This window comes from Cebus imitator, unplaced genomic scaffold, assembly GCF_001604975.1.
Source record: "Cebus imitator isolate Cc_AM_T3 unplaced genomic scaffold, Cebus_imitator-1.0 Scaffold1, whole genome shotgun sequence".
Taxonomy (NCBI): Eukaryota; Metazoa; Chordata; class Mammalia; order Primates; family Cebidae; genus Cebus; species Cebus imitator.
The window spans coordinates 9243336-9269773 of NW_016107316.1; the positions used below are offsets into that span (position 1 = coordinate 9243336).

Sequence of the window (26438 nt, forward strand, 5' to 3'; positions counted from 1 at the left end):
TTCCAGCCCCCATTTAGCTTACAGTCTACTAGGGAAAAAGGGCACAAATCTGCAATCCTGTGAACATTTCTTCACGATTGTAACAAATATTCCCTAGGAGCGGACCCAGTGACATGCACATGTGTAATAGGGGCCTGACCAAGACCAAATCAAGGTCTAAAGAATGAACAGGGGTTCCCTGGGCCAAAGGCAGAAAAACATTCAGACAGCAGCAGCACAGCAAAGGTCCATGACTGTGACAGAAGAGAAAGAGCCAGTGGGGCCCCAGGGAGTGAAATGTGCCCCTGACGAGGGAGCCGGGGAACCAGAGGCTGGACACGGAGGCAGGTACCAGACCCAGAAAGGTGTCTGAGGCTTGGAAACAGTTGTTCCTTCTTCTGAGAACAATTAGATGCTATTGACGGGTATGGGAAGGAGACTTGACCAAACATGGGTGTGCAAGGTTTCCCCTGGAGCTGCGGTGACAATGGATGGGCCTGAGGGAGTGTAGGGAAGTTAGGAAGCAATGAATGTACCATGACAATGGGGTCCTATTCCTGGGGGAGGCCTCATGGATGTGAAGAGCTGAAAGCCAAAACCAAATATCGAGCGACCTCTCGAAGGCATATGGCCAGCATCTCAGGACACATGCACTGAGACCCCATCGGCAGGAGGTCTGCTGGAGAGGCCTGACCATCTCACGTGAGAGCCTGGGCACCCAGTGCAAGGAGTTAGGGTGAGCTCATCTGAACAGCTCCTGCCTTCGGTGGCTCCCGCAGGAGGTAAACAAACCCAGAAGACCTAAAGCAAAGAGCAGCCTGACAGTGCGTGAGGGGCCCCTTAGGGAGCCTCTGAGGTGCAGCGTAGCCAAGGGAGGTCAGGACCCCAAAACAGAGAGGCTGAGGGACTGTCCGCAGTGCGGGTGTGGGAGGAAAGGGATACCGCAGTTGGTGCTGGGAATAGCCAGAACTTTGACTCAGACGGCACTCCCCCGGCACCCTTTAGCGGTGTGACCTAGAATAAAGACCCTCTTCCAAGTCCTACACTTGCTGAAAGAATCAGCTAGGGTGGCCTGTGACAAGGACCTGCTTAAGGCCTTGTTCCACGTGAGACACTCATGAAATAATAACACTGTCTCAGTAGCAGGGCCTGAAGAGGTGGGTACAAGACCAGGTCATCCAGAACAGGCTAGAAGCCACTGGCTCATTCCGGCAGGGTCAGGGGAGATGACCTTGGAGGTGGAGCAACTGTATTTCAGGGTGATGGTATTTGTGTGTTCATAGGCCAGGCAAAATAGGCTTTTGAAATTTCAGAATGAAAGAAACACAATTGACCCAAGTGAGGGCGTTTTAAAAGCAACTATGTCTTAGGAGGGATTGGATGGCAGACCCCTCCAAGAGCAGCGAGCAGTCCAAGAATACGCTTCCGGTTTTTCGAAGGCCTAATTCCTATCATGAGCTCTATTTCCGGCAAACCAATGAGCAGAAATCTATTCTGAGGCCTGAGGGCTGCCCAGCGTTAGCCAGGAGCTGGGCCTTGGGCAGAGCCCTGGAGAGAGCATCCTCCAAAGTGGCCTTGCTGCCACCCCTCCTGACACAGCACATCAGCTGTTGAGTGGGGGAGGGGAGGTGAGCCCTGGCCAAGGCCTTGCTTGTGCCCACCCCAACCCCACCCAAGGGTTGGGCTGAGGAACTTCTTGGGGAGCTGCAGCCTCCATCACATTGAGGCAGTGCACCAGGGATCTTTGGAGGGGAGAGACTCGTGGGAAATGTTGCAATATTTTCTCTGGAGGGATGAGCTATCCAGGCAGTAATGGAGCTGGGGAGGGTTGGGATAGGGGGTGCAGAGGAAACGTTGTGTCATGGGACAGAGGCACAGTGTTTGTAGATCATCCCAAGCCTTTCTGTGCCCACGCTGGGTAGGGCCCTGGAGCCACAGAGACAACGTTGTCTGGTTCTCATGCACCACCTATTAGAGGAAACAAACCTTTTGTTATTCACAACTAGAGAGATTACTGAAAAGAAAGAAATGCAGACTCTGGCCCACTGTCTGCAGGAAAAGCTCCTGCCCTGGTCAGGAGGAAGCTGGCTAACCCATGCAAAGACTCTTGCTATCTGCCTGGGGAGAGAAAAGACTCAAGTGTTTCCTGGAGTTTTCTTCCACAGGTTGGTCGGTTCACGGCCAGGGTATAGAGTACACCCGGGAGCAGTCAAGGTCTGTGTAATCCCAGGAAGTCTCAGACTCTGAAACTCTAGGCTATGATGAAGAACAATGACTTGTCAGCAGCCTGTATATTAGGGTGGGGGGAAAGGACTGCACACTAATATTTTAAAGCTTCAAACTAACAATATCATCTTCATTACTTTTGTTCGCAGGTCCATACACTTGTAATTTATCACAGTATAATTGTATACTTCTTTATATGGTGGGTTTGTTAATGCCTATTTTCCCCCACTTCCCTTAGTGCTCTACGTCTTTCTTCTATTTTATTGCCAGCACCTAACACTGTCCTTGACACACAGCAGCTGCTCAATAAATGTTGAGTTAAAGAATAAGTCAGAAAATAACTTAGTAGCATCTTAGTAATTTTCATACAGTACATATGTTTGGCCAGAAGGTGGCAGTAATACTCAGAGTTGAGAATTTCAAGCTTCAGAGGCAATGGATGCTAAGAATTACATAATGGAACAAATTTGGCTGCTTCATCAAATGTAGAATTAAGTTTATTTCTTCGGCTAACCCTTGATTAACACAAATATCAAGGTGTGGCAGAAATGGTCAGACAGATTTGCATTCAAATCCAGCCTCTGCTGCAGACAGCCAGGAATCTTAGGCAAATGCCTTCGAACTTTCAAGGCTTCTACTTCCTCATCTACAAAATGGAACGTACACTGTCAGATTTTGTTGTGAAAATTAAGTGAGAGAACACTAATACGCACACACACATATATATATACATATACATATGAGTGTGTGTGTATGTATGTTTATAATTTTTCAACCTCAAAGTTCTTTATATTAGAATATTTATAGGTTATTACTGCCATCAAAAATTACTTCCATGTCAAAATTTAATACAAAAGTTGAAGCAAAATACAGTGAGTTAAAAAAATTGAGAAAGAGTATGCAAAAAAAAAAAATCACTGTGCGTTTCAGGCCCTATTGTCCTCTGAGAGAAGTAAAGCCATGTTCCAGACTCTGACTTCTTCCTAGAGACTGAAGGAAATGTGGCTTCATTTTTCCGTGATGATCCATCTAGAGTTGAATTATTTTGTCAAAATAAGGAGCATTTTCTTAATTAGAAAAACTCAAAGCACTCAGAACATGATAGGATACATTTTCTAAAGGAAATAATCCCTCCAGACATTTCAGAGCACTTGAGCACACTCTCAGTTCTAAAGCAAATATGCTGGCTATGAAAGTCAGTATATAGACCTTCTGCAAGGCACATGTAACTTTCGTTGCTCAAAATTTACAATTGATTTTTCTCTCAACATTTTTTAGGCTTGTTAATTTTTAATACACTGACCTAAGGTGCCCAATTTTTTAGATAAAACTGTGAAATATCCCTTAACCTAAAAGTAGGCTGTGAGAATTAAGGCAGTGAAAGCATTACACTCCCAGAAACCTACATGAATGAAGATTTCATGGCCACTGGTCTCACGCCAACTGCATACAGAAATGCTGGTAAACAGCACTCTGGGGACTTGGGCACCTGTCCAGGGGCTTGCTCTGCTCCACTCCGAGTCACGTTCACAGGTGCCAGCTGCACTCAGGCCCCTAATCATGAAGCAGATGAGCACATCAGCAAACAGCACCCCCTAGAAAGGGACCAGGACCACTCATGCATAAGGCACAGGAGTTGTAAACTTGCCTACATAGAAGTTTTCATGTTCAACATTGCTTAGTCCAAAATTCAGCACCTGGCACCCTGTCCGCGGGTACCAAGCACCTAAGTAGCATTGGGGGTGAGGAGCCAGGATCACGCTGAGCTGGTCAGAGGAGAAGGAACACTCTTCCCTCCACAGCTCCCCTCATTGAAACCAGCAGCTCATTTTCTGATCTTTAGGAATACTTTGCCCTCTATTCTAGTTCTTATCAAGGAACATGACCAATGTCAATTTTGAGTAAAGTCCTCCCGTTGGCTGTGCAGTCTCTGAACACAGAGACCTGGAAGTATTACTCTCCGAATCCACAGCACCCAAGACGATGCCTGACCTGAAAAAGAACTCAGTGAATTTTGATGAATAATGAAAAATGAAGGATAGCAGAAATGAAAGATGTGTTTAGGGAATGAGGGAACATAAGAGAACATTGTCCTTTGTAGCCAGGGAAAGATATGCTTGATGAAAACAGACATGGGTCTCAAATGTTTATTTTGTGAGATAATAAAATGATTGTTGCCATTTTAGGCCACTAACTTTTGGGGTGATTTGTTATATAGTAATAGTCTTTTGAACAGATTGTTGTGTCTAGTAATGTGTTCTAGTGAAATATAAGTAATGGGTACTTTCCTCCCCCTGGAATACTTGGCTGTTCCCCGGTCCCCACGTATCAAATCCTTCTGTGTCAAAGCATCTGTTTTGTCTGGAGAGAAATTTTCTACCTTCCAATGTGCTTCTAGGGAGGAGTGGGCAGCAGGGCTCTGCAGGACCCAGGGCAGGATGCACAGTGAGAAAGATGGACCGAGGGCTCCTCGAGGCACATAGCCCAGAGTGGGCATAGAGGCCATCTGTATGAAGGCTGCTCACCTGGTCCACGTAGCAAGTGGCAAAACTTATGAAAGAATCGGAATATCAATGAGCATCCTCAGTAACCTTCTGCAGAACTTGTAGTGCTTTTCTGCAGAACCCAGAACCCAGATTTATTCATCCAGAAACACAGACATAACTTCTCTGCTCTAAAATAGTGCATGGTTTGTTTCTGGTTTTATTTGGGGCTTTGCAGTTCTTCCCTGTTAATTATCACAACTACCTGCTGTTTGTGACTGGCCTAGGCCTGTGTCCAAGGGGACTGAGGCCACTGCCTACCGATTCCCCATGGTCTTCCCTCCTTGTGGTCCCTGCTTCCTTTTCCTCCTTGTGTCCATTCTCTGCCTCCCACACACCCCTGGTGACAGTTGGCTCTGTGAAGAAGCCTCTTTATGTCTCTCGAAAATAAGCCCAGTCATGTTCTATTTTTAATGGGTTTTAAATGTCTGTTCTGCAAAAGAAAAGTCCCTGCAAAAAGAAGCTGGAAACTGGAAACTCACCCAGGGAGAGGATAAGTGTGGGCCCTGGACGAGGGCTGGTGGCAGGAGAAGCCAGGTCTGGGCATCCTCCCTCTGGCCCTGCTGGGCAGCTATGAAGCCAGATTCTCATATCTAGAGGAACGTGGAAGTTCATGTAGTAGCCCTGTGTAGGGAGAGAAGCTGCCGTCTGCCTCGGTTCTGGTCCTTCGGCGAGTGAGCAGAGATGCTGCCACACTAGCGTCCATTGGTGTTTGTTGACTGACTCCAAGCCCCATCAACCAAAAGCCACATGTCACCAGCCTCACCCCCAGGAAACAATGAGATGCCTGTGCATGAGCACACGCTGTGAGAAAGCCTCCCCTGAGGCCTGCCCTTGCCCCTGTAGTCAGGCCAAACCGCTCTCCAACAGGTGAGGCTCCAGCAGCGCCCAGGAGCGCCCGTGGTGCTGTCATTAGGAACCTACCTCATCACCGCAGTTCCATCCCCTCCTGACACCTGACTGCTTGTGTTCTTCTTTGCAGTTCTTCCCGTATGGAGATGCCTCCAAGTTTGCCCAGCACGCCTTCCGAACCTTCGACAAGAATGGGGACGGCACCATCGACTTCCGAGAGTTCATCTGCGCCCTGTCCATCACCTCCAGGGGCAGCTTTGAGCAGAAGCTGAACTGGGCCTTCAATATGTATGACCTGGATGGTGATGGCAAGATCACCCGAGTGGAGATGCTGGAGATCATCGAGGTGAGGCCCGGGGTGTGGTTGGTGGGTGGTGGGCACAGAAGGAGACCCCATGGCAGCCTCCTGGGTGCAGGCCTTGGCGGCTCCTTCTCTCCCTGCTCCAGCCCTGCTGGCTGCACAGCACACCTGGACTTCTCCCGCTTCTGTCCCCACTGCAGCACAGTGCGGGGGACGTCCCGGAACCAAGCCATGGGGCCAGTACTGTCATTACAGTGGCATCGTCGTCAGCCATTCACTCATCACCAGATCTCCCATGAACTTGTCTTACTGGGCACAAAGAATGTCATGGGCTCAGTTTCTCTTGCACTTAGTTTATCTCTGCTCTGCCTCACTCCCGCTGTGTCTACCGGGCATCCGAGGCTGCCAGGAGCTCCTGGTAGTATCCCTCCCACTTCTGATCATTCCACGGCAAGCAGACTTTGCCCATGTGTTTGCGAGTATCCCAAGGTTCCTCTGCCACACCACCCCCTGTGTACTGCGCTCCCAATGTGAAGGTCTTCTTGGTTTTCCTCTAATGCCCGGTCCCACTTCGGGGCCTTCCACTTCCTCTCTCTGCCCAGCATGCCCTCCCCTGGCCTCCTGGGGCTCCTCCCTTACTTCACTCCCATCTCTGATCCTATCCCACCTCCCAGACAGGCCTTCCTTCCCGCGTCCCTTCCCAAATATGCCCACCCCACTCCCACACCAAAGCAATCTAACCCTTACCAAGAGGGGTTTTGTCCCAGCATCTGTACCTGCCCCGGATTGTCTTGTTGAGTAGAACATACGACAGAATACAAGCTCTGTGAGGAGGCTCTTCCCTCACAGTGGCATGCCCAGAACCCAGACCCAGCCTGGAGCCTGGCAGGCATGCAAGAGCGGGTGCATGGCTCAGTAGCTTTCCTTGAATTGACTGTCTTTGCATGGGTGCCCACTCCTGCACCAGCCAGTCTGACCAAGGAGAGAAAAGTACCACTTGCTGAAGATAGAGCCAGGTGCTCCATCCTGAAGCTGGGGGATGCCTCATCCAGACACCGAAGGCTGAGATCAGGCAGGGGTGGATCCCCAGAAGAAAATGGGATGATTGCAAGAAACAGAAGCCAAAGCCCCAAGGACCCCACAGGACCCTCACTCACCTCCAGCCGCACGGAGAAGTCACCCGTCGACCTGCTGCCTGGGAAGCTGGCCTCATTCACTTGCACACCCTCCCTTTCCACATCTTCAGTCTCTTCTTCTCTCTTGGCTTTTCCCCGTCAATACCCACTCCCTTTCAAACATACCCAGCAAACTCACATCTTATTTCTTTACGTGTATTCCCTTCATTCAATTAAATATATATATTTTTCCAAACAGGTCATCAGAAAAGATACAGCACAATAATTCTAATCATGTGGCTTGATTTTTGCAACTCTGTCACTCTTTAATCTTTTGTTAATCTTCCACACTTAACTTGGCTCCCTCCAAGGTCTCTCCATACAGAGTAGGTTTTTCCAAGTTTATTCTCTCTTTGACTTCTTGTCATTTCCCCCATTGGCCACCAAATCCCTTTCTCTCCAAAATTTTTCTCCTTAATCCTTGTCAGTGCCCTTCAGCCAGAGCCCCCAACGACACATCCACACTTAAACAAGTTGAGTTTATTACTGCTTGCAGTGAGGGAATCTTGGGGCAATTCAGCAGAAGGGTATTAGAAAGGACTTACAGGATCTGGGCTTTGGGAGGGTGATTTGGGGAGGGTTTGGGAAAACAGGGGTTCACTGTGGATTGGGTACTGTCAGGGAGTGGGGACACTTCTATGATTGGGTATCTCAATAATCTCACCTAGGAGGAGGGCACACAGACGAATGCACTGCTCTAACGTGTGATGCTCATGCATCACAGCCGGGAGTAGGGATGCGTGGTGTTTCGTGTCTGTTCAGACTTCATGACAGAGTGGTTTTGTTTTTGTCTTGCTCCATCGTGGTCACAGACATTTTGTGACATTGGCTGTATTTGGTGTGAGACCTGACTGTGAGGGCTGGGCCAGCTCCCAGCCACACCAAGGCCGGCGGACAGGCCGGATCAGCACCTGGCTGTCGGTGCCTGCTTTTCTTTCTCTTCGTTCTTCTGTGTTTTTCCCCATCACTGCTAGCTCTTCCTTTCTTCTATCCAGCGTAGCGTTCTCATGCGGAGCTTCTGTGGATTGATTTCTCACCTGGTCATGGGTCACATTTTCCTGCTTCATGACATGTGTAACGATTTTTCCTGGTTCCTGGTCATTAAGAATGTTACATTATCGTGTCTGTATTTTGTTGTCTTCATTTGAAGAGTGCTGATAAGTTTTGACAGGCAGGTAAGTGATGTGTAAATTAGTGTGATCTTTCTGAGGCAGTCTTATAATTTTCAGCTTTTAGAGCAGATGGAGAGTAGCTCTTCTGTAGTGAGTTAGCCCAGTGACCAACTTGTGACCATTTTGGGGTTCTTTTTTTTTTTTTGAGACAGTGTCTCACTCTGTTGCCCAGACTGCAGTGCAGTGACACGATCTCGGCTCACCGCAACCTCTGCCTCCCAGGTTCAAGGTATTCTCCTGCCTCAGCCTCCCGAATAGATGGGATTACAGGCACCTGCCACCATGCCCAGCTAATTTTTGTAATTTTAGTAGAGATGAGGTTTCACTGTGTTGGCCAGGCTGGTCTCAAACTCCTGACCTCGTGATCCACCCACCTTGGCCTCCCAAAGTGTTGGGATAGCAAGCATGAACCACCATGCCCGGACCATATTGGGGTTCTTACTGATTTTCTCATATGTTTAGTGAGGTTTCTCTATTCTGGTTGGTAGGAACCAGCCCCATGTGTGGTGATACTTATTCAGGTATGTAAGTGGAAGAAGACATATCAGAGTATAACTAGACAGAGAATATAAATAGAAAAGAGGTTTCCAGAGGACTGAGAACCCGAGGCAACCTGATGTTTAGAGGTGAGGAACATGAGGTGCTATCAGTAAAGGAGAAGGAGAAAGAATCGTCAACAAGGTCTAAGTCACAAAGGAAGAGTGAGAAGTCTGGGAAGGGAAACAGACTGTTTCACAGGGAACGCATGGAACGGGCAGCCCTGTCAAATGCTATTGATAGGAGAAGTAAAAGGAGAAAAGTAAAAATTGACAATTGAATTTGGAAACTTGGAGGCCACAGGTGAACTAGCTGAGAATAGTTTCAGAGGAGTCGGGGCCACATCCTAATTGGAGCAGCCCAAGAGAATGAGAGTGGCAGAAGCAGACAGTGAGCATAGAAAAGTTTGCCAGAAGCTTTGCCTTAAAAAGAAGAATGGACAGTAGCCCTCCAGAATGCCCAGGTGTTCAGCAAGCTCTTCGCATTAAGAACTAGCATGCTCTGCAGGCCTGTGTGAGCACGAAGCGTTGTGCAGCTTATTGTTCAGAAACTTCCTTGTGGGCTTTTATCTTTTGTGTGCAGCCTAGTTTCCAGACAAACATTGAGGAGACCTCCTAGGCAGATTTCTGAGGCTTTCTCTCTTCCTAGCTCCCTCTCTGGTCCTCTGCCCCGACATTTCTGGCTATCTTCATCTTCCCCCTCCAACTATTGTCTCTTCCAGTTCGTAAGACAGCCCTGCTTGGGACCCTCCTCCCTGTGCCGTGGTTCTGGAAGGCCTCTGGCCTGAGATCGTATGGTTCATCTACTTTGTTTCCCACCTCTTAGGAATTGCAGTCTTGCACTGTCATTTGTAAAGTCTGAAAAGAGCCATTTCTTTTATTTTTGTCCAGTTTTCTAGTTTATACAGAAAGGCAAGTGAGTACAGGCCCATCGTGGCTGGGGACGGCTGGGGGGCATGTTCACACCGAGCTCTGGGTCTGGCGTGCCCTCGGCCTTTGAGATATTATTACCTGTAAGAGTCTGCGGGCGGAAACGGCCCTTCCTGGTTTTGTTTTCACAGTCCCAGTTGCAGGGCTGCATCATGGCTATGATTAATGAGACCCTGCCATTTTCAGAGTTGCTATCTGAGGGCCAGGTGGACCTCTTCTGTTTACATTTCTTCATACCCTGACTTTATTAATAGTGCACTTGTCTTGCTATCTTCATTCATATCCATTGCCTCATGTAAGGGCCTTTGATTTCACCTTTTAAAGGTCAGGGTGAGAGTAGCAGCTTACAGACGGACAGGCCATTTGTCTCTTTTTAAATTCCAGAGACAGTACATATTCTCTGCTTTTTCCTTGCATACCACTCTGGCCATTAGACTAATCAGAACCATGTCTACCAATTATCCACAAAATGAAATTTCAAAAAGTCTGCCTCTTTTAAGGACAAATTTCTTAAAGTGTTCCCTGATACATCAATACGATCTAGCTATAAAAGTGAATACACGCAAAATATTTTATCTCAGTGGACATTATAACTTGTTAAATAAAGCACTTTCTAGTGGTTTGCTCTGATTGGCATTTCTAAACCCAACTTTATGAGTTATAATTTACAGACCATAAATTCACCCATGTCAAGTGTACAACTGAGATTTTTAGTAAATGTACAGAGATATGCAACCATCACCATAAACTAAATTTAAAACATTTTTATTCCGCCAATTAGAACCATCATGCCCAAAGGCTCACTCCCACCCCAGGCTCAAGCAACCAGCATAGCACTGTGTCTCCATGGATTTGGCTGCCTTTCTGGCCATTACACACAAATGGAATCACATTTGTGTCTGGCTTCTTTATATTTTTGAGATTTACCCATGTTGTAGCATATCCATTTTCTTTTGTTGCTAAAATAGTATTTTTTTTAACTGTATAGCTTTATCCTATATGTTTACAGTTGATGGGCAGTTGTTTCATTTCCACATTTTGGCTATTAATGATACTGCTATGAATGTTCTCATGCAAGACTTTGTATAGATGGGCATTTATATTTTAAGGGAATTTTCTAAGAAAGAAAATTTTTTATACTTTGCAAATTCCATATCAAGAATTAATTGTATACAATTAGTTGGCCTAGATAATTGGAATCTTCTCACTCTATTCTTTAACTTATAAACAGAGTCTCTTCTCCACAACTCTCTCTAAAACAAATTCTTGCAGAGTTTGATTTTAATGGTACACCTGGCTTGGTTGTCTTATTATATTATAAGTTTCTTATCAGTTGGCCCCACATTTCTTCTTTTCCTAAGTCTCCAAGGCTAGTGCGTTTTGACTGTTTTCTGCACCTAAATACAGAATGTTTAAAGTTGAACCCATCATGTTCCTTCCTGTACCTAGTCCTAAACCATTATTTCTAATTTCACCATTGAGCCACCATTTCTAACCACTTCCTCTAGCTGGAAACCTGGGAGCCACCCCAAATTCTTCTACATCCAAGTGGTCACCAGACTCACCCATATTTGATAATGTCACTCTCTTATTCAACAGCATTTAAGGAGTTATTTGAAGTAAAGTTAAATTCTTTATCTTAGCCTAGGAAAACTGTGATCTGCTTCTCATTTCTCTCTCTTCAGCTTCATCTTTCAACACTTTATCCGGTCCTCCCTCCTACCGTCCCTTGCCCCACATCCCATGCTCCAGCAAGCTAAAACTTTTTCATTTAATCAGTATTTATTGAAGACCTACGATGTGCTAGGCATCTGTACGAAGCCCTGGACTTACAGGAGTAAGCAAAGCGATGATCCCTAGCTCCACAGAACGTACTCTTTGGTGGGGAAGACAAAGCAGTTATTTTAATAAAGATGAGACGTATTCTGATGGGGGTGATGGTAAGGGTTGTCACAGAAACTTGGCGCACAAGGAGTGAAACACCTCTGGGAAAAGGGATGCTGAGGCTTGGAGGATGGGTGGGATCCAGTCAGGCGAAGGGGAGGCAAGAAGAGCTCTCTGTCCTCCTGGGTTTCCGGTAACACCACCTGCAATGCTCTTTTCCCCAAGGCTATCTACAAAATGGTGGGCACTGTGATCATGATGAAAATGAATGAAGATGGCCTGACGCCTGAGCAGCGAGTAGACAAGATTTTCAGCAAGATGGATAAGAACAAAGATGACCAGATTACACTGGATGAATTCAAAGAAGCTGCAAAGAGCGATCCTTCCATTGTATTACTTCTGCAGTGCGACATCCAGAAATGAGCTGATGTCAATGCTATGGACTGCACAAAAGTCTCAATGTTCCATTCAGTCTGCAGCTATTCACACTCACACACACACACACACACACACACACACACACACACACACACAAATATTGCTTGGACTACCTATAAATGGACTTGCTTCTTGTGTTTGAAACACTTGTGTGCATGAGATTGTCATTTGCTAATGAATTTTAAAAGCATATATAAAACAAAACCTGCCACAGTGCGATATGTGTAATATCATTTCATAAAAACCCTCTTCCTCCAAAGCCTGGGCAGAAATGTGCTGCAAAGAGTTATACGATTTCTTGTTCATGTTTTGCTAATGCTCGTATCTCCTTGATTACATAATGTTAGTAGCACTGAGACCCCCACGGTAATGTAACTTAATTATAAGCTATGTCACCACCCTCCTGTAAAATAGTATTGGACAGACACGGAAGGACCCTTGGCTCCTGCGTCTTGTCCACACACCACAAGAGCTTGTATTATCAGTGAATATAAATGTACTACATTTGCATGCCTTTTGGGTTTGCCTTCATTCTTACCTCATTTGCATCCTACCAATCTGGAAAGAGCTGTTTTGGATGAATGCAGTATAAAATGTAAAAACCCTGCTAAATGATTTATTGATTAAGTATATCTATCTATATATACATATACACAAAGATATTATTTATCGAAAGTAAAAAAAAGATGGAAGTGTATTGGTTTCTGTTTGAATTTTCAAAGGCTTCCAATGTGGTGGCAATAAATGTCCCAAATAAATTTATAACAATTGATTTTCCCCCAATTCTTATTTTATAATTTTAAAATTGAAGCAGATGCTTATAATAATCATGGTCAGCTAGCAACAATGTACTAAATCTACTGCTAAATATACAACTTTGGAATCTGAAGAATGAATGACAACAACAGGAAAAAAAGCAACTTTCCAACTTTTCATCCAGGCTCCCAAAAGAAGGACACTGAACATGGCATGTGAAGTGTAAAACAGATTTGTTCATTTCGAAAAAAGATGTTCATTCTATGACAATAAATTTTATCTCAGTGTGACTTTGGTGCTAACAATGTACGTTCAGTGCAACTACATAGAGCTGTGCACACACAGTAGGTAGGCTGCGGGTGTCCTCCAGCATAAGTCAGTAGGAAAGAAGACGTCTGTCTTCCCAAATCTAAAGTATACAAATAATAACAATACTTTTAATAATAGAACAGAGCTCTGACTCTTTTGGTCTTAAAGAAGGCGGAAGAGATTCCATCAAAACCTCTAAAAGCAGGTTTGCATTTTCCGAACATGCCCCGCTAAGAAGTTGAGTTTTGTACACAGCACTGCCCAATAGTACTTTCTCTGATGATTGGAAGGTCTACATCTGCACTGCACACTAGCTATAACTGCCCATATGACAATTGAGCACTGCAAGTGTGGCTAGCGTGACTAAGGAACTGAATCATCTTCTGTAAATGTAATTTGCCACATATAGCTAGTGGCTTTAGTAACAGACAGTGTAGTGCTATATTATTTATTCAAGAATTTTTATTTAATGAATTTTTTTATCATTCTTTGTCTTAGGATCATTAAGTGACACTAAACTAGGGCCTAATGATTTTATTCATCCATTTAACAAGAAATAGTGACCCCATTACAAACACTTAGGACACCAGCGGTAACTGAAACACTGATAGAACCAAAATTCTGCCCTGAGAAGACAGTCCTATATGTGAATGGAATGTCCTAATACCCTCACCCTTGCTCATGGTAAGCCCAAAGTGTAGGCAGGGAGAGATCAGGGAGGCTCAGTACATCTTGAGACTCCTTCCCAACTCAGTGAGGACAGGTAGGTAGGTGAGGAGCTGGAGAGTTCTTCAGAATGGCACCTGGTTAAGCCAGGCTCTGAGTCATTCATTCATAACAAATCTTCATTGATCACCTACTGTGCACCTAACATCATTCTTGTGTGGTGAGGGGACACACTAAATACATACACACACAAATGCCAAACATAATACTAACGAAGAAGAGCAGGGCAAGGCAACAGGAAGGGGAGTAATGGGATACTTTGGTGGCCTTTTGCAACAAGGTGGTGAGGTGACATCTGAAGTAAGACCTTCATGAAAGGAAGTGAACTATATCTGGGGCACTTAGGGAAAACAAACCGTCCAGCAGACTCACTAGTTTTTTTTACAAATAAAATGTAGAAGCTGGGCCAGCAAGCAAGCATCTTGTTACTTAAGTCCCTGCTGCTGTGAGAGTGCGGAGTGGTGCAGTGATCCTGGAGAGAATGTCCAGCAGCGTGTACCATTCCCTCTGTCCCAGCATTCCCACTCCAGGTTTATTATCCCAAGAAGCCCCCACTGAGGGCTATAAGGGGACGTGTCCCAGGATGGTTGTGGGGTGGGTATTGGAGGCAATCTAGTGGTTTGCCACTAGAAAAACAGGTAAGGAAAATACGGTGGATGCACCCTATGGCACACTACACAGCAGCTGGAAACAACAGACTGATGGGCACAGCGACATGGACATTTAAAAAATGCCAAGTGGAAGGAAAACAGCAAGAGCAAAATATATTGCCCAGTATTATATTCACATATAAATGAAAGACACAGTCTCACAAAATAACTCACATAAAATTAAAGGAAATACCACATTATAATGGTTTCTATGGGTTTGGGTGGTGTTGGGAGTGAGTTCAGTTATTACTGCTCCATAACAGCTTGAACCCCAAAACCTAGAGGCTTAAAACGAGAACAATCACTTTATTGTTTTTCCTGGCTTCTGTGGACCAGAAAGTTGAAGGAAAGGGCTCAAGTGAATGATTCTGCCTCATGGTCTCTCATACAGTTGTAGTCAGGTGATACTTGGAGCTGAAATGGGCCTGGAGCAGCTGGGGGCTGACTGGGGATTTCTGCTCTTGCAGTCTCAGGAGTCATACTATTTACATAGGGGCTGTGGCCTCCAGCACAACTATTCATACAAAGTTGGAAGCTTTATCATCTTTTCTGACCTAGTCTCTGAAGTCATGAAGTGTCACTTCCACAGTATGCTACTGGTAACAAGAAAGCCACACACCCACCCACATTCAAGGGAATCGGACTCCCATCTCTGGGAAGATTCTAGAAGAGTGTGTTGCATAAAAGATACTGTTGACATCATCTTTGGAAAACAAGCTGCTACAGTCTACCTTGTGGCCACAATTCATATCCTTTCCCATGCAAGATTGTTCATCCCCTCCCAAGAAACCACAAAATCTCATACGATTATGACTTCAAGGTCAGGCTTGAGGCCCAAGATCTCATCACATAAAGCTCCTCATATATGGTTTTTCAATGATAGCACACTGAGTCCCATTCTTCTTGATCCAAAGGCTTTAAAATGAATAGAGAATTATCTCCCCTCTTCCCTTCAACATGCAACATGCAATGATGGTACAGGCTTAGAATAACTGCAATAGACACACTTTCCAAAAAGGGGGAAAGGAAAAGCACACAGCAATCTCTGGTCCATAGCAATCCTGAAATCCAGCCAGGTACACCCGATAAGGTCCTTGACTAGGGTTTGGTCCTGCTCTCTGGGGGTTTCTCTCCATGATTCTTGGCTCTGCCTTCTGTGCTCATTTCTACCCTCTGGGCCATCCTTCTTTTTTCATTAAAAAAATAATAAATTTGTGTTTACAGCTGAGTAGTTTTCTCAATCTACTGCCTGCCCATATAATTTCAGGAGGAGACTCTTATTTTTTACCGTCTCTTTGTCTTTCAGTCTAAGTTGACATTCTTTTAAAAACCTTATGGGTTTTTCATGTGACAGTTTATAAAATCCGCTCTATAAGCAGAGGCTTATTATGAGATTGCTATAGGACACCCCTAATAATCTGAGAAGCCCTACTGTTTAATGGAGATAACCCAAAAGGCACATTTTAGAAGGCAGACTGCTGCCTGTCTGAAAAGGTCTAAAAACAAAGACTTAGATCTTTCTGAGGTCCCCGCAGAGGACCTTACAGTCCAATTCTGGATTTGACTTTTGCACTGAAGCCATTTCATATTTGAAAATCAGTTTCCACCTTGAAGAGCGCCTGGGAACGAGAAACAGTCTCATCTCCTTTGTATATAATTGCTTGTTCTTCATTCATCTCTCTTTTCACATTGTGTCATGGGCAGCAAAGAACAGCCAAGGGGTCCTTTTCATACTTTGTCTAGACATCTGCTCAGCTAGATCACCTTATTTATTGGGTACATCTCCTATTTTCCATGTTACCACGGCATCCCTGTTGGCAAACACCTCTTCTCCCACTCTCAGTTGCATTTTTCTTTTTTTTCTTTTCGAGACAGAATCTCACTCTGTTGCCAGGCTGGAGTGCAGTGGCACAATCTCAGCTCACCGCAACCTCCACCTCCCTTGTTCAAGCGATTCTCCTGCCTCAGCCTCCCGAGTAGCTGGGACTACAGGCACATGCCACCACACCCAGCTAATTTTTGTACTTTTTAGTAAGGACAGGGTTTCACCATGTTGGCCAGGGTGGCCCCAATCTCCTGACCTCGTGATCAACCCACCTTAGCCTCCCAAAGTGCTGAGATTACAGGCGTGAGCCACTGCATCCAGCCTCAATTGCATTTTTCTTACTTTCCTTCAGCTCTCCCAAAAGCATCCTTGAGACCTTAGGCTTCTGCTAACAGCTTCTGGAAGGCCCTTTAGATTCATGAATAGTCTCCTCGAGGCCCTTCCAGCCAGTGTCACATGGCTTAGATTTATTTTTATTTTGGTTCTTCTACTTCCAGATACCAGTTACTATCACCATATAACAAATCACCACAAAGTTTAGTGACTTAAAATGATTACCGAATTATCTGAGTTTTTGTGGGCCACAAATTCTCAGATGATTCACTTGGGTAGTCTGGCTTGGGACTGCTCATGTTGTTAGAGTGAGATGGTGAAACATAAAGGGTTTGGAGCAGCTGAGGGCTGGCAGGGCATCTCCGCTCTCCATGCAGCCTGCCTGGGCTTTCTCATGTGGCGGCCTCAGGGAAGTCGGATTGCCTCCACACCAGCACAGGGCTCCAGCATGAGTGTTCCAGAGATCAAGGCGGGACCTTCATTCCTTTTCATTGTTTTTCTGGCCTAGCCTTGGGAATTACAGAGTTTTATTTTTACTGCATTCTGCTGGTTATAAGAGAGTTACAAATCTGATGAGATTAAGGAGAATTAGACTCTATAAGACAAGGTTCTGGAAGAACATGGGAGGGATCTACCATTGTGGTCATCTTTGGAAGATACAACCTGTTACAGGGAATAAAGAATGAAGATAAAAGGAAATAATCACTGCATTCCTCAGTGCTGAAGGTAGCCATTAGCTGAGGTGTACCTTTAACTAAACCCTCTGCAATTGAGTTCCATTTAAAGACACAATGTATCTTAGCAACCTGAATCCTCCCTGACCTTGCTATCCTAACCAGCTACAGTGGCTCCTTCAGAAAGGACTCAATACGGGCTTCCTTTAATCAAGTGGGCCTGGGTTCTACTGGTTCTAGATTACACTCAACTGCCATTTTAATTACCATGTTAACTAGCTGTTTAACCCCTGTGGCTGTTCCGAAGGGAAAATGGCCCCAGCTGTCTTTTTTTTTTTTCGGACTCTTGCTCTGTCACCCAGGCTGGAGTGCAGTGGTGCAACATCAACTCACTACGACCTCCACCTCATGGGTTTGAGATTCTCCTGCCTCAGCCTTCCGAGTAGCTGGGACTACAGGCATGTGCCACCAAGCCAGGCTAATTTTTGTATTTTTAGTAGAAACAAGGTTTCACCATGTTGGTCAGGCTTGTCTCAAACTCCTGACCTCAAGTGATCTGCCTGCCTCAGCCTCCCAAAGCACTGGGATTATAGGCGTGAGCCACCGTGTCTGGTTAACCCCCGCCAAGTGTCTGATTTTCTATACCCCTTCTAGCCTCAACTCTTTCACCATTCAGAAGTCATAAGTTCCCATATTTCCTCTCACTCTGTAAATAACTCTAAACTGTTTTAAAAAGGGAATCATATTGCTTTAAGGCTTCATTTTTCCTATAATTCATTCATTCAGGGTTAGAGTCTCTGGATGAATATGAAATAGTTTCTTAAAGAGGCCAGATGCTTATTTCTTCCTCACAGTTGGAAATTACATCAAGAAGTAAAGCACAGGCTTAAACAGATGTTTTTAGAGAGCCTCACAGCAAAGGATGTACAGGGGGTCTAGCAAGAAATGGTCAATCAGAGCCTCTAAGTAAAATGACACACCGTTCCCTTACCTTCTTTTTTGAAAACAATTAAGTTTGCCAAATAGTTGGGCATGCACTTTGAATTTTTTCCCAGCATTTTGCAGACCTTCAGACTCCTAAGGCATATTATTTTCCAAGTTCTACCCTTAGCCAATGTAGTTACCCATCAAGTACCTGATTAACTAGCTGTTTAGTGTCTAAAGAGTTATCTCAAGGTTGCACATTCAACCCAGAGCTTTTCCTTTCCCCACACGGGAGTCCATTACTCCCTCCACTCCTGCGATGCTCCGACCTCTGTGAATGAGCCGTATTCATCCGGCTGTTTAGGCCTCAGCCCCAAGAAAATGATCCTTGATCCTCTCTCACAACTCCAGTATTCTCATCGGCAAGTCTTGCTGCCTCTCTATTTCAAATCTGAATGTTTCTGTCTCCAACACCTTTGTCCAAGTCACCAAGACTCCTTACCTGGACCACTGCAAAAGTCTCCAAATTGCTCATCCTCTTTCCATGTTTGCTCCACCTTCATCTATTCACACAGTAGCCAAAGGCTTCTTTTAAAATGCATACACCAGGTCTCCTGCTTAACATAATTTCAGGGCCTCAAATGATCTCACTCTGCCTACCTCTGAAGTTTACCCCCTACCAATCCTCCTTGCTCACTAAGCTCTATCAACACTGGCCTTACAACTCCTAGGCATGAAGTTCAGTCTCATCTCAAGCCCCATGCCCTTATTTCTTCAGCCTGGAACCTTTGCCTTGCATATTTTCCTCCCCACAGCTTGCCCTATCACTTGTTTCAGACTTCTACTCAAATACTACCTTCTGTATTGTTCCCAACACTCCATTCAAAATACCAGTCCTCCCTGCCCTCTCACATCCTTACCCTGCTTTATTATTATTCATAAGAATTACTATTCACTGAAATTACGTATGGTATTGCTCATGTCTAACTAGACTTTAAACTCCATGAAGACATTTAGTAGTATTTTAAGTACTAGTCTTCCCAGTACTTAAAACAGTCCCTAGCTCGTGGCATGAAATTAATCATTTTTTAATGAATTAATCTCTACATTTTCAAACCGAAGAAAAATTAGGCAAAAAAAGCCCTCTTACGCTTGCTATAATTAGTGAGTACACTCAGGCCACTTCTGTTTCTATGGATTCTATCCACATGCCAATGCCAAAATTAATGTTAAATATTAATATTATATATACTTTAGAAAACTTCATTTGCTGACTCAAAGAAACAGCTTACTTATATCCACATTATTACTTTGCCAACCCTTAAATAACAAAACCTGTTCCTAAAATATTCTGATATATCTTCACGTCCATGGGCATTTAGTTCAAGCCATGAAACATTGGTAACTTTAAACTTTTAGGACTGCAAATTTCAAACCAAGTTCTCCTGAAAATCTGAATTGGTCAAAGTAGAAGACATATATGTAGATGTATAGCTAAGTCATCAATGTAACCAAAAAGTATTGCCCCAGGACAAAGTTTATAAACACTTCCTCCCCCATCCCCACATCTAGTTTGTACTCCGGAGAACGTTTAATCAGATATTCTGGATCACTTCGTTTTCATCAGTTGGCAACATTTCTAATCCAATTCATGACTACCAGCCAATAGCTTCCTACACAGAATTTAATCATTTTGGTCTCCACATATAAACAGCCCAGACATGAGGAAGATACGCCCCCCTCCCAAAAAAAAGCACTAGGAAATGGAAGGAAGAAATGAGACATGAAAACTTGCAAAATATTTAAGAAGGCAATTACTGAATCTTTAGTGTTGGTTACTAATTTAAGTAACTATGTTATTTATACTTTGGTTTATGAAAACTTATCACACTTGTCACTTTAAGAATGATTTTAATCATTTCTACTCCCAAAGATCTGAGAAGGTATGACTTAAGATCCAAGTACGCCTTTCTTGTTTTCTGGAACTTCATTCAGTGATAGCTGCAATGATAACAAACTAGTGGTTAAAGAGTCACCTGTATGATGTATTTAGGTCACGATTCATAGAGGATCAATTTAGTCAATTAATACTACTTTCCCCAATTCACAAAAGCATGACCTTAATACATATAAATTTTATTTTTAGAAGTTACACATATTTTAAAAGAACAACTTCTTTTTATTCTTTTATTCTAATAATAATATTACTACTTAGAACATTAAAGGAAGGTATTTTCACTTATGTGAGTTGAAACCAAAACTTTGTGAGGCCAAAGCAACAAATAATCTTCAATTCAATAAGAGATGCTGGGATACCTGAGGATTATGTTTGCCGTCCTGTATTAAAGAGCATAATATTCAAAACTATAACAAAAATTTAGAGACTGTAGTTCCTTAGCTAATGAAAGTCTATGCATTTGGTATATTCTCCTTCATTTTTAATTTGGAAAAGCACATGTATGTTAAAAATAGTCTTAATGCAAAGGCATTTATAAATGTAAATTTAAAAATCAGACTTTGTATGATCAATGAGAAATATTAAAAATATTCAGCATACACTTTCCTCTTCCTGGAAATTCTTAAGAGTAGTAAGTACAAGTTTTTAAACATCTCATTTGGCAACAAACCTCAATTTAAGACTAAAGTGTCTTAAGCTTCTTTCCCCACCAAAAACACAAAATCCAGTTTTCCTCAATAACTAGAGAACAGTCCCTGCTCTTAATATACTACTACCCTTTTTCTGAAAATAGTTCAATTTCATAAATATTTATTCTAATATTTATTGCTGCTATTGTAAGGAATGCTTTTTGATATCCAATATGTTCTTTAAAAGTTTAGCATGAAGCCCAGTATCAAAGAATAGAGGGAGCAATATATTCATGTTTTCTAACATAAAAAGTTCATAAACATCACATTTTTACAATAACTGTATTTGATCATTCTAAGCAGCACACTTTTTAAAACCACTAAATCAGATGAGTCTTAGAACTGATGTCAGCTCACTGTCAACAGCATGGCCTCAGGCTCCTGCAGCCACTAGCTCTCCTGCTCCATGAGGATCCACCCTCCACTCCCAGCTTTCCCAGCCCTTCTCCCAGACTGGTCTGCACAGTCCCTCTAGCCTGTGTTCTCTCAGCTGAGGGCAAGCCCGAAGAGTCCCTGACCCTGGACTGCAGACTGTGGACTTTTAAACCAGGCAAGCATGCTGCAGGTCAGAGTGAAAAACTGTCATTATCCAGTTCTGATACTGGCTGCAGGCTCTTGGCAGGGTGGTCAGTTAAAGGACTGAGAAAAAAGCACGTGTACAAGTTGGTAAAGCAGCAGTCTTCCGTAAAAGTGTCTTACTGCCCTTGCATCCCACCCTCTGCAATGAGAAATCCCTCCCTTCACCCATTTTTGATAACTATAGAATGTAGTATCTGTAAAAGCAAAACTAAATATAATCAGGTACTCAAACTTTTATTTTCTTACAAAATGCTATAGAAATGAACCCAAACTAAACAGATATGTACATGTATATATGTACAAAATTTTACTTCTGAAAAACAATCTATAAAAATAGATGGTAAAATAACAAAAACAAACTTAAAAAGATTTAAAATCAGTACTATGAAATTGACTTTCTTAAAGGAAAGTAATAGTAATCTTAAATTGCTGGTTGTAGTTGCTTTTCTAGGCTTATTTATACATTTGATTGGGGTTGGATATATAAAGGAGTTTATTTCATTTCAAAATGCCTCCAGTCTCATTTTATTATATCAAAGAGTCCAGAATTTTTTCTTCCCTTCACAAATCCAACATGAGGACAAGGCATGTTAAGTTACAAATCAACTTTGGTCATCTTCTTCTTCTTGAGTCACAGGTCTGAAAGGCAATGTAGTTTGTCCTCTTTCAGGATCAGACATTCGGAGAATTCTTATTAGTTTACTTGACGGAAGTGAACTAGAAGAAATAAAATCAGTTACTCAAATTTCCAAGAAAACCTTTGCCCATTAAAAAAAATTCTAATATTACCTTATGAAAATATAAACCTAAATATTTGGCTATTATCCGGGATATGTCTAATATCTAGAGTTCTAGGGGAAACACTATTTGCAATAAGGAAATAATTTGTTTTTATTTTTAAAAATTAACTTCCTAAGTTTGGAGGAAAAGAAAAATGAAAGAGATTTATATATCAACTATTTTTTATTTTTGCTATAGTTGAGCAAAGAAGACGTTACCTGAGTATTCCCAACCACAAATTTAAATCCCCATATAATCACATGGCCACTTTAGAGGCAGAATATCAACTCTAAGTGACATAGTGCCTGACACATTGTAGGCACCCAATAAATACTGACTGATAGCAGAGTAAAGCTCTTTGTTTAGAGAGATTGTTATCTGTAAGTCACCAAGAGAAAAGAGACAAGATGAGGGAATCATGAATCATTTTAGTCCAAACAGAATTACTAAAATTGTATTACTTCAGTTTGTCATGATAACTACATAGTAGCAGACTCAAAACAGAATAGTAACTTGTTTCAGTTATGAAACTTGTTTCAGTTATGAAAGGGAAGTAATACAGGAAAAATTTTAAATATGTAGAAAAGGGAAAACCATCCTACATCTCCTGAACTAGTAGGGGAGCTAATTTTTATTTTCATCGGTCTTATACATATTTGTACTTTAAAATTATGAAAGATGTCTTTTTTCCTTTTATATACTTGATATGTATCTAGAAAGTTTTAAAAAGTTACCTCATGCTTTGAGGTGTAAGCAAGATAAACTGTCTAAAACGCTGGGAATCTGCCATCTTAAGTATCAAGTCCATGGCAATTCTCCTGTTAACCATATCCTGAAAAACAAAGGCAGAAGTTAGGACTGCTATTAGTCACATTTTTGTAAAAGCAGCATTCTGTGGGCTAATCAAGCTCCCGGATTTTCATCCAGGAATTAGTCATTACATTATCTAGGATGTCCAAGAAATGTAATATACTGGAAAAGGAATACCAGAAACCATTAGGAGAAAATTGGCTGGGTGCAGTGGCTCATGCCTGTAATACCAATACTTTGGGAGGTGGAGGTGACAGGATCAATTGAGAGTATTCGAGACTAGCCTGGGCAACACAGGGAGACTCTGTCTATACAAAAACACACACACAAATTGGGCATGGTGATGCATGCCTGTCGTCCTAGCTACTCGGGAGGCTGAGGCAGGAGGATTACTTAAGCCCCAAAACTCAAAGGTATAGTAAGTGCTATGATCATACCATTGCACTGTAGCCTGAATGACAGAATGAAACCCCATCTCTAAGAAAAAAAAAAAAAAAAAAAGAAAAGAAAAACTATTAGTGGACAATAACTGAATAAATATGTCTTTCAGGTAATTTCTATAGTCAAAATATTTGTATGCATGGCCCCCTCCCTCAAATATGTGTAGCAACTGAAATAATAAAAAAAATTCACATGATACAACTAAATGTTAGAGAATGAAACTAATTTGTACAGTAATGGTTAATCACTCAGGGTAATGGTAACAAAAGTGGCTGGTCTCAAATCCATTAAGTCTCTCAAATTTTCCCTCAATGATAAAGGTTAAGTTTTAAAAAGTCTGGCTCTCCCCATTATCTCTACCATTTGTACAATGTAAACCAAATTGAATTTACAGACCAATTTCTCAATTGTATCTTTAAATAAGTTGAATAGCACATCACGGTATAGAAAAATAATAATGCTTAGTTATAATAGGTTTTGGAATTAAATGATATAGACCTGTGCCTACATTTTCTGAGTTAAATAACAGTAAAAGAAAATCAAAGTGTTCCTCATCCCATTACAAAATTCCTAAAAGTTGAAATCATTGACACACGAACACATACATTTTAAAGGTTTTATTTAAAACTATGTGGTGCCGAGCACAGTAGCTGATGCCTGTAATCCCAGAACTTTGGGAGATTGAGACAGGTGGATTACTTGAGGCCAGGAGTTCAAGATCAGCCTGGCCAGTATGGCAAAACCCTGTCTCTACAGAAAATACAAAAATTAGCCAGGTGTGGTGGTGTGCACCTGTAGTGGTGTGCACCTGTAAGCCCAGCTACTCAGGTGGCTGAGTCACAAGAGTCACTTGAATCCAGGAGGCAGAGGATGCAGTAAGCTGAGATCGTGCCACTGCACTCCTGCCTAGGCAACAGAATGAGACTGTCTCTGAAAAAAATAAAAAATAAAACTATATGTGGCAAATACAGCATGGTGATTTAGAACAAGGGCTGTGGAGTCAAAAGGGGATGTAGATGCCGGCTATATTGCTCAATGGCTCTGACTATAAAAATTCCATCAGGCATATCTGCTCTGAGAGACTCATTATTTCATAACAAAACTGCCACTGAACCCCCCAAAATTTGTTTTCCTTGGATTAGGTCACAGAACTTGGGCACATTCTTCTGAGTAATTTCATTGGGGCAAAGTGCCATTCTGATTAAGAAGCTCTAAGTTTCTGAAAGAGAAAGGAGCTGCTTAGAATTAAATCTACATGCAAGATGAGGGATAGGACTGCACAGCAGCATTTTAAGCAAAAATACTGCATGGAAAGAATAATCATCTTCTATGACTCGTGATTAACTTTGAAGACAATTCTCAGAGGAATTTCTCAACCATTTTCAGCAACAGTATCATAGAAAAAAATTGACACTGAAGGATTATAGAGCACCCACAGGTATAAATTCTGATTCAGGAATAAACACTTACTAAATGTTTATTATAGACTAGGCATTAGGAGACATAAATATCATTAAGACATAATTGATAATCTCAAAGTGGTTACAATCTGGTGGGAGATTCAGATATAAAAATAGGCAACTTCAACAGAATAAAAAATAGTAGAAAATACTATATAATAATATAAAGCATTTTTATATTTTTATCTTAAATAAAAATATAAAAGTAATATATATTATGAGTTGATGTAAGGTGGTGCAAAGGAAGCTCTGAGAAGTTCCTTATCCTGCCTGATAGGGTATGGTGGTCATAGAAGTCTCATAAAGGTGGCACTTGAACGATGTCCTGAAAGATGAATAGAGTGACACATGATTAAGGGGGGCACACTAGGCAGAGGTACCATGTTTGGAGAATTACAAATAGCTTAGAATAGCTGAAAACAGTAGTGAAGGGTCTCAAAGCTACCCTACAGAATTAAACATTTGTTCCATATATAATAACCACCAAAGGGTTTTATATAGATGAATGACCACAATCAGATCAATTGTAGAAATGTAAACCTGTTGGGGACAGACTGAAGAAAGGACCACACGAAAGCCTGGGAGTGCGGAGAAGAGGCTATCACCACAGGCATGAGGCAAAGAGAGGGGGATGAGAGGAAGAGTGTCAGTGAGAAAGGAGAAGAGGGCAGAGACAAAAGAGTGGTCTTAAAGGAGAAGCGGACAGAGATCAGACTTGAAGAAGCAAGAATCAAAGATAAATTACAGGTGTCAAAGTCGGGTGACTGGGTTTGAAATGACAGTTTGCATTAATCAAGGTAGGGAATTCAGGAAAAGAAAAAGGCTTTGAGATGAAGACACATTCAACCTCAGGCCTGCTGAATTTCAGATACTGGTTGTTTACCAGGTGATGTCTAACAGGAAGGAGGGCATCTGGGTCTAGAGTACAGGAGAGAAGTCAGGATGCGGAGCTATGGGTTGGTAGGTGTCTATCCATATACGCAGGCAGTAGTTTTGGGAACTGTGATATGTGTATGTGTGTAGAGGGAAGTAGGATATGAAATTCAGGAAAATCACAACACTATAACAAGCAAACAAAGACCTCAAATGTTTAAGGGGAACAGAATGAGGGGAGGAAACTTGGCAGATTAAGGATAAAGAGTAGAAAACAGGAAAACCAGGAAATAAAAGGGTGGCAGCTGGTAAGCAGACACATTTTAAGGGATGGAGGATAGGTCTGTGGTGTCAAATACTTCAAAAAATAAGGTAAGATTAAAGCTCATGTCGGTGGATCCAAGATGGCCGTTTAGGAACAGCTCAGGATTGCAGCTCCCAGTGAAAGCGCAGAGGGTGAGTGGACGCCGTGTTTTTATTGCCCACAGACTAGGAAATTCCCGGGCAGAGGTGCTCCACGGTCACCAGCGCAGCTGTTTCGGCCAGCGCGGCTGTGCCGGCCAGCGCCGGCCAGCGCCGCTGCTTTGCCCCGCGCGGCTGCTTTGTCGGCGCCCCG

General features: G+C 42.8%; 2 protein-coding genes across 4 annotated transcripts in view; one reads left to right on the forward strand and one right to left on the reverse strand.

The window, feature by feature from the left end:
- VSNL1 (visinin like 1) overlaps positions 1–13082 on the forward strand; it is a 111962-nt gene extending 98880 nt beyond the window's left edge. Inside the window, exons 3-4 of the mRNA XM_017526144.1 lie at positions 5731–5946; positions 11824–13082. Coding sequence (XP_017381633.1) covers positions 5731–5946; positions 11824–12021 — 414 coding nt within the window. The 3' untranslated portion in view covers positions 12022–13082. The remainder of the gene's footprint in view (positions 1–5730; positions 5947–11823) is intronic.
- Positions 13083–20509: 7427 nt separating this feature from the next.
- The window catches only part of SMC6 (structural maintenance of chromosomes 6), a 93241-nt gene continuing 87312 nt past the window's right edge, over positions 20510–26438 (reverse strand). For 2 of the 3 annotated variants that reach the window (XM_037737459.1, XM_017526160.2), the window contains 2 exons: positions 22973–23070; positions 21677–22175 (listed from right to left, as the gene is read on the reverse strand). In XM_037737459.1, the coding sequence (XP_037593387.1) occupies positions 22061–22175; positions 22973–23070 (213 nt within the window). In that variant the 3' untranslated portion in view covers positions 21677–22060. Of the gene's footprint in view, positions 22176–22972; positions 23071–26438 lie in introns of all 3 variants that reach the window. The other variant, XM_017526152.2, reaches the window with a different exon arrangement.